General features: G+C 40.0%; 1 protein-coding gene across 2 annotated transcripts; it reads left to right on the top strand.

The window, feature by feature from the left end:
- Positions 1-164: 164 nt before the first annotated feature.
- ddb2 (damage-specific DNA binding protein 2) lies at positions 165-7447 on the top strand. 2 transcript variants are annotated; one of them, XM_041217884.1, is made up of 11 exons: positions 165-290; positions 517-692; positions 1039-1166; positions 1465-1656; positions 2679-2845; positions 3343-3442; positions 4354-4531; positions 4919-5064; positions 5416-5568; positions 5803-5848; positions 5937-7447. In XM_041217884.1, the coding sequence occupies exons 2-11, from the start codon at positions 536-538 to the stop codon at positions 6221-6223; spliced, it is 1554 nt and encodes a 517-aa protein (XP_041073818.1). In that variant the 5' UTR covers positions 165-290; positions 517-535; the 3' UTR covers positions 6224-7447. The 2 variants fall into 2 exon arrangements, with proteins under 2 accessions (XP_041073818.1, XP_041073820.1); XM_041217886.1 differs by having other exon boundaries at positions 165-294.
- Positions 7448-8610: the final 1163 nt, after the last annotated feature.

Here is an 8610-nt window from a genome sequence, read left to right as displayed (position 1 = left end):
AAAAAAAAAAAAAAGCTGTTGATTCTCCCACGTGCCAGTGTGGTTAAAATAAAATATAATAATAATTTTGAATCAGCAGTGCTGCACTGCCATCTGCTGGACAAACCTATACGGCGCCTTTCTGTAATGTTATTAAACTTCCGGTCTGTGACAGGATCACAACATCCTCATGCATCTGTTGCCGCGTGTGAGGAAGCTCGCTGAAAGAGTCGAGCATCGGTACATTCAAATTATTATTCAACAATAAGAACGATTGCACACACGTAACAAGAGGATTTAGGTCGGCGTGGGTATGTACGTACGTTGTTTGGAGAGTGGTTGTAATGTTAGATTTAAAGAACGATGTTAATGTATGGTAGCATGCAGTAGGCTGTGCATTGATATTTGCACCTCATAATAATAATAATAATAATAATGGTTATTAAATCATTACTTGCTGTGCGCGATGTAGGAAAGTTAATTGTTATGTAGCAGGAAAAGTTGCATAACGACACAGCAAAGCGTTTGCATTTGCAGGGAATAATCTTGTCGAGGAATGGCTAAGAAAAAAATTCGACTGGCTGTACCTGAACCCGGGTGCAAAAAAGAGGGGACAGCTCCAGGAAGGAGGAAAAAGGAGGGCCAGTGCCCAGAGGAACCGAACTCCAAAAAACTGAAGGTGAATAAAGCGACAAGGACACCGGGGAAAGCAGGTAGTCAGTGTTTTACTTTGAAATAACTCATCAGCACATTACAGACAGCTGTTAGTGTGCTTTTTTTGTTTGTTTGTTTATTTGTTTTGGATATTTGTCTTGACAAGTAAATGTAAAGTAATATTGTGCAGTTAAAGTCACCATTTCAAGTAATTAAGTGAGTAGGTCTGTAACTTTATGACTGTAGCTATGTACCATGATGATACTGAGTCAGAGCAAAAACCATTTAGCACTTATTTCTTGGTGGCACAAATCATGTGCAGTGGCATCAGTTGCTGATAGCTTGTATTGCCTTTACATACAGTAGGTAGGAATGTCCTCAACGGATCGTGTTTATTTCTTTCAGTTAGAAGACCTAGCTACCAAACCCCTCCAGGATGCGCAGAGTCTGATCAAACAGCCAAACAGAGAAACATTATTCATTACATTAACAAGAATGCACTGGGTCAAAGCATTCCTTCACAGCTGCGACAGGTAAAACACCTTTGCTTGGTCTTTACTTTGCGGATGCATTTTTGTTACATTACAACTTGGCAGCATCTCTTGTGCTCTTGCCACATACGACCTGAATCTTGGACTGTGAATGGTTGGTAAAATACAGACATGGGAATGCTGGACTAGATCCAGAATAACTGGTTCAGAACAAATTGAACTTTTGTGCGGGTGTTTGGCGCGGTTGGTTTAAATCTTGGACTGTGAATGGCTTCTGGTCATCCAGCCTTGGCCCTACACTGTTCTGGATTAGAAAGTCACTCCGCTGTCCTCTCCACAGTGTCTCCAGCAGCCGTTTGTGCGCTCCCTGGCTTCCTACAAGCTCTTCCGGACAGCCAGCCCCTTCGATCGCAGAGTGACAAGCCTGGAGTGGCACCCGACGCACCCCAACACTGTGGCCGTGGGCTCCAAAGGTGGAGACCTAATTCTGTGGAACTACGAAGTGTTAAATAAGACCTGCTTCATACAAGGGGTGAGCAAAAGAGCAGGGGTGAAGCAAAGTGTACTTTTTATCAAGTGCCTTTCACAGCCATCTCAAAATAATTCTAATTCTAATCAATTATCCTGCTGCTAATTGATATCTGACTTAAAACCCTGAGTGATTGAAGACTTCACGCTATTAAAAATAAAAAAAAAGACATTTTATTTTTGTGTTCCTTGCTCTCCCTTCCAGTGATCAGTTCCATAAACCTTATGTGAGTTAGTCAGAGAAATGATGGCTAGATTTGTACTTCAGTTATTGACTCGCTGTAAAACCTATTGAGGTCCAGTGATGACTTGCCTTGGTTTAGTTTATTACCACTCACAGTATCATATTATAACACTGGAGACTCGGTTAAAACATTTCTAACCTGGTCTTCACTGTTACACAACATCAGCCTCCTCATTCACTCTTTTCTGCTAACTTGTAGATAGAAATTCTGTGTAATATGCTGTATTTATGTTGGCAGTAAGATGTTTAATAGAATAATTGCCCAGGGAATTGCAGTAAAAGTATGAATGTCAGATTCATCTAAGCATATTATTTTGACTTACTTTGACTTACTTTTATTTCATGCTTTGTGGCAGTGTTTTGTCAAAGAGTGATAATTGATATATTTGTTAATAGTGATGATGCTGCTGTCTTTGTGACAGTTTGTAGGCCTTTTGTAAGAGGGAATCCCCTGTGAACTGCACAAATGAACCCTAATGGTTGAGGCACTGGGCACGGGACTGCGTGTCTTCAGAATATTGATTGCTCTCTGTTTTGTCATTTTGTGTTAAACTGTAATGATTGCTGAATTAACTGTTGAAATATATGTGACTGACAATATGAGAAGTTTATAGAAAGAGGATATGTTCTTTGAATTGTAAAACAACCCCACGCCCCTGATATTAAATAGAGAATAATGAAGGTTACTATCTTGTCGCTTTTCTTATGTGTGAATGTTTTAAGCCTGGTTGCATTTAGTTTTGTGTGTGATCTAATGAGCCTGTTGGTGTGTGTTGTTGCAGAAAGGAGCAGGGGATTTTATTGGGGGGATGAAGTTCAGTCCTACCAACCCATCCCAAGTCTACACCGCGTCTGGCGATGGCACTCTGAGTCTGCAGGAGTTTGGTGGTAGAACAGCTCAAATATTCTCAAGAACCTCAGACTGCAGGCACGATCACCATAATGTTTGGTGAGAAAATGTTAACCCTGCTGTAGTCAGAAAGATATTTTGGCGTGATCAAACAGTGAAGGGGAGTTGCTTTAAAAAAAAAAATAATAGTAATAATTAAGGGGGGCTCCCAAGTGGTGCATCCGGTAAAGGCACTCCCCATGGAGTGCAGGATGCTCCCTATAGCCTGGAGGTCACACAATTGGCCAAGTACCGCCCGGTGGGGGGGGTGGTTTAAGTCAGTCAGGGTGCTCTCGGCTCATTGCACACCAGCACCCCCTGTAGCCTGGCTGGGTTCCTGCGGGCTTGCCTGTAAGCTGCCCGGAGCTGCGTTGTCCTCCGACTCTGTTTCTCCGAGGTGGCTGCATGGTGAGTGCAGTGTGAAAAGAGGAGGGCGGCTGACGGCACACACTTCGGGAGACAGCATATCTCATCTAATTATTCTTGCACCGACTTGCATTTCTTTGTAGATTGCTTTGTATGTCTTTATCAGTTTGCTTGCCCCCCCCTTGTTCCAGTTTGTGGTACTGCAGCCTTGACGTCTCTGCAAGCAGACAGGTGGTGGTGACTGGAGACAACGTGGGAAACACTGTCCTCCTGAGCGCAGATGGCAAAGAGGTGAGATAGCAGAGTCAGAGAGAGGGACCGCAGCCATCTGGCAGGCAGGGTTTCAAACAGTGAACTGTTAGGCTGGAGTTGCACTTGCATGTTCAGACCACACGCAAGGTCTAAAGGTTCAATAACAACCACGTGAAGTAGCAAAACTTTTTCAACAGTAAATGAATGACTAATAAATATGTTATATGAATAAACAAAAAGGTTGAAGGGGGCTGCTTTTGAAGGTGTCTGAAAAACATAATATTGCGTTTTGCTAGTCGTGAAAGACTGTGTGCCACTTTCCTTGATCGCCTACCAGGTACAGATTTTCATTTATAAGGAGTCTCAAACAGTAATACCCACAACATTTGCAACACTCTTCCTAACAGTGTTTGGAAGCACTGCGGGCCTTTAGGGAAACTGTGTGTTCAAGGAGACTTGCCGATTTGTTTAAATGAGAGATTTGCCGGCATCTTGTATCAGACCTTGGGTCAATTATAATTCCAATTCCAATCATAACAGAATTTTTTGCTAAAATTGTAATTACAATGCTATGTGTGTTCAATTGCAATTATGCTGCAGTAATTACAATTATTATTGCAGTTGCACTAAAAAGTAACATAAACAACTGTTTACTTGATTCTAAATAACCAAGCAATAATCACAGGTACAAATACAGAAACATTCTACATAACTTATTTGGGGGACAAATGGGGTCACCAAAATACAAGAATAATGATCGAATTACAAATAAATGTGTAACTGAACTGTAATTACAATCATTAATTGGAATTACAAGTGTGCCAAGGTTCAGCATTGTAATTGCAATTAATTAGGACTTGCACAATTATAGTTGTAATTGACCCCAGGAACTGCCTCATGTACACAAAGTGATTTCTGGTAACCAGTGCCTCTGTTTTAAACGGATGTAGATTTGGAATCTCAGACTGCACAGAAAGAAGGTGACCCACGTGGAGTTTAACCCTCGCTGTGATTGGCTGCTAGCAACGGCTTCAGTAGACCAAACGGTTAAAATCTGGGACATGCGGCATATTAAAGACAAGAACAGTTTCCTGCACGAGCTTCCTCATAATAAACCAATCAATTCAGGTAAAATTCAGGTGAAACGAATTTGTTACGAGTGCATTGTTTGCTTATTCTAATCAAGACTTAGATATATGAAAAAAAAAACCTATATCTTTTATATAAGTAATCCAATACTGTGAACTCACTCCTTCTCACCAGTTCCATATAAAAAAACACAAAGGTCAATATTAATGCCACCGATTTGTAGACGGTGTGAAGTTCTCCATTTCACTGTGAACTTTACGGCGTTTTTGGGGATTTTATTTTTGGGGATACTTTAGTAGGAGCCTGTGTAATTGCACTAGAGTAAGACGCTGTCAGTATTTCTGTTAAAGCAGGGATCGCCACGAAAAGACCCAATAATCACCATGGTAACTGTGTCATGATTCGTCTCATTTTGTTTTTGTATAGCCCATTTCAACCTCACGGATGGTTCCAAGCTGCTTACCACAGACCAGTATGATGAGATCCGGGTCTACTCCTCTGCTGATTGGTCTAAACCTCAGCACACTATACAGCACCCACACAGGCATTTCCAGCACCTCACACCTATCAAGGTGGGTAGCACAGAAAACACTGATTATTGTGGCCAATAATAATTACAGGCAGCATGGTAATCAGTATATTAACTGTTAGCTATGAATGTTATTAGTTGCCTGTTTTGTTTTAACACTTTACTGCCCTGGGTATGCACCCATTACCCATTTTAATGCCTATTTTCTCAATTTTAAATGTATTGGACACTCAGCAGCAAATGGTTAAAGCAAAAGTGTAATGAAACGCACATTGCTTAATAATTTAGACCATTTCAATCCAGCTCGTATTGTTTTAAACTGGTAAAACTGTGTACTGTAGATGACTTTGCAACGTGTTGTGCTGTGTGCATTAACGTATCGAATATTATTCAGGCTACCTGGCATCCACTGTATGACCTGATCGTAGCAGGGCGCTACCCAGATCTCCAGCACACTGATGAGTTGAGAACCATCGATGTGTTCGACGGCAACACAGGAGGGCTTGTGTGCCAGCTGCACAATCCCAACGCTCCAGGAATCGTCTCTGTAAAAACACTTTTCAATCAGTCCAAAAATAAAATAAAGTAACGGAATTACTAATGATTGAACAGAAAGAAGACCCTTGTGGTGGTTTTATATTTATCCTTTAAATAATTACTTTTAAACACTTCATTTGTTGTGACAGTGTGTTTTTATTTAAAAAAACAGAATTGTTTGTATGTTGGCGTGCCTCAGTTAGGAAGACTAATCTAATTATTGCTGACTTTGTTTTTTTTTTAGCTTAACAAATTTAATCCCATGGGAGACACACTGGCGTCAGGAATGGGTGAGTTCCAAATTCCAGACTGTTGCGAGTGTTTGATTGTCTGTTACTTGCTTTGTTTGTTTTTGATTTCTTCCGTTTCCATTTTCAGGATTTAACATTCTGATTTGGAGCCGTGAAGAAATGGTGACCAGCAAGCAGGAAACTCTGTTGAAAATGATGCAAGAGCAGGGTATTGGGGCCGGCACCTCCAGGGGACAGAGGGGACCTCAACGGCACCCCCGTGGGGAAGGCAGTGGAAACGCAGAACTGGGCAAGCTGAAAAAGAAGCTGGCCAGCCTGGAGTCAGCTGGAGTGAGCACCAAGACCAAGATAAAGACTAAGGAAAACACCAAACCACAGAAAGAAAAGCAGAAAAAGAAGCACTTGCAGGACTAAGAATGCAGTGCTAGGATTAGTAAACCACAGGTCTGGATTAGATCAGTTTTAGCATGGCTATGGAGACATGGTTATCTAGTGGCAGAGTAATTGTTGGTTTAATCCAGACCACTGTCTACATTCATTAATCATTATGGATAACACCCATACTTTATTGTAAATACGCATTTGTATATATAAACCTATATCTACTTTATATTGTATTATTTTGGTGTTTGACTCCCATTCGTCATTGCTGTTTTAAACTCCTGTTTTACCTGTTGGAATATTGAGAACGCTGTTGTTAAAATGCCTAATACATGATAAGCAGTTGTAAAATCTGGAATGTAATGCCTAAAATTAAAGGGGTGCCAATTAAGCCTCCAACTGCACAATTTGTTCCATTTGACCAACGCAAAAATTTACTGGAAATGGGAAAAAAACCTTTAACTAATTTGAATATCTGTATTTGCTTTGCTGAGGCTATTGAAAAAAAAGTTTATTTTTTGACAGATTTCTATATAAAAACGTTTGTATTAAAACCTTTATACATGGCAGTTTTATACATTAAAAAAGCTTACTATTCTACTGGCCTTGTGTTTATTACTAGAGTATATAATATGAGTTGGCCATTTTCATGTATACATCAACAGCGAGTCAAAAAATGCCACATTGTACTTAAAATTCAAATAAGTTATAAAGTTGATATGTAAAAAATGTGCCACCAAAAAATAATAATAAATGCCGCACTCCATCTGGTTATATTGAATATGAATTAACAGCAATACCATTGAAATCCTTTAGTTTCAGTCATGCATTTGTTCTATACAGGACTACAGTAAGGATGTAATGCACTCGCCTTTGCAGTCCAGCAGAACAATTGGGTCCCAAGGATCCATATGTATACAATATGGGGGGGATAACTTGTGTTGGTTTCTGAATAGTCATGTCTGTTCATTTTACAGACATGTAGGTTTGTAAATTTCCTCCCAATTTTCAACATGCAGGCGCTTTGGCGCTTAATTCCCAGTCATTATAATCATGGACATTGGTGCTTCCTTTTTCACAATTAAAAGAGGTATCATTCATTGTAAATGTATTTCATTTTATTTTAAAATATCAATTCACAAGCAAGAAGTTAAATTAATAAAAATTAACCCCCTTTTCAGGGTTGAACAGACCTTAACGATGTTGCAAAATCTTTTTTTTTTTTGGTCCAACCCTTCTGTGGCACTAGACTACCAAGAATAAACTGAAATCTGTCGGTCTAGACTTCAGATGTTCTGGTTTCGACTTGCTTTGGCATGGCCAATTCATTGTATTAGTTAACAAATACAATACAGTTTTTCCTCACCACTCTCATATACTGTTCTGCTAAAGACAGATAGTGCTGTTGAAGTTATTAATCCTAGCATATCAAACGCAGCCCCAGCTGTAAATATAGAATGCCAATAAATTGAAATAAAAAAAAGATTCTATGGAATTAAATTTATATTAATGCATCTTTCAAGTATGGTGTACTTCACTTCTAGTTAATCATGGGTTAGCCTCCCTCAAGCATAATTTTCTGGATGGATGGATTGGGTGGGGCTATTAACAGTGACTATACCCAGGGTCCTGCACATTAATTTCCGATTCCTCATTCAGTCCCATGTATGGACCATGTTGGCTATGTTGAAACTAACATTACCATTGAGATTCATAAGTCGATTTGGGAGAGAAATACTTGCTCTAATCAACATTTGGGCCGACTGTTCAATCCAGAGAAGCTTGGATGGAAGTGTCCGTAACAAGCTGCTTCCAGGGCATTGATACACATATTGTGTGCTTGCGTCTGTCACCCAGCCCAACCCTGCTTTATCAAAAGCAGTGTGAAATCACATAGCTGACCCACATGACACTGGGCCATGACTCGGGTAGGTTCTGACCCGGGACGAGCATGTCATTGTGAAACGGACTCCAATCTGACATTCATTGCATTAAAAATTATTATTATTTTTATTTATTTATTTATTTTTTCTTTTTACAGACAATGACACAGTAAGTAACAAGACATTTCTTATGGTGTACTTCACTTCTAGTTAATCATGGGTTAGCCTCCCTCAAGCATAATTTTCTGGATGGGTGGATTGGGTGGGGCTATTAATCCGATTCCTCATTCAGTCCCATGTATGGACCATGTTGGCTATGTTGAAACTAATTCAGTCATTGAGATTCATAAGTCGATTTGGGAGAGAAATACTTGCTCTAATCAACATTTGGGCCGACTTTGGGAGAGAAATACTTGCTCTAGCTTGGATGGAAGTTCAATCCAGAGAACTTGGAAGAAGCTGCAAGCTGCTTCCGGGGCATTGATACGCACATTGTGTACTTGCGTCTGTCACCCAGGTCAACCGTGCTTTATCAAA

Source organism: Polyodon spathula, chromosome 19, assembly GCF_017654505.1.
Source record: "Polyodon spathula isolate WHYD16114869_AA chromosome 19, ASM1765450v1, whole genome shotgun sequence".
Classification (NCBI taxonomy): domain Eukaryota; kingdom Metazoa; phylum Chordata; class Actinopteri; order Acipenseriformes; family Polyodontidae; genus Polyodon; species Polyodon spathula.
This window is presented reverse-complemented; position numbering and strand designations above follow the sequence as displayed.

Coding starts and splice junctions, on each gene's coding strand:
- ddb2 (XM_041217884.1), top strand. CDS start 536: ATGGCTAAGAAAAAAATTCGACTGGCTGTACCTGAACCCGGGTGCAAA. Junction 2,846..3,342: donor CACGATCACCATAATGTTTG/GTGAGAAAATGT, acceptor CCCTTGTTCCAG/TTTGTGGTACTGCAGCCTTG. Junction 5,849..5,936: donor CACACTGGCGTCAGGAATGG/GTGAGTTCCAAA, acceptor TTCCATTTTCAG/GATTTAACATTCTGATTTGG.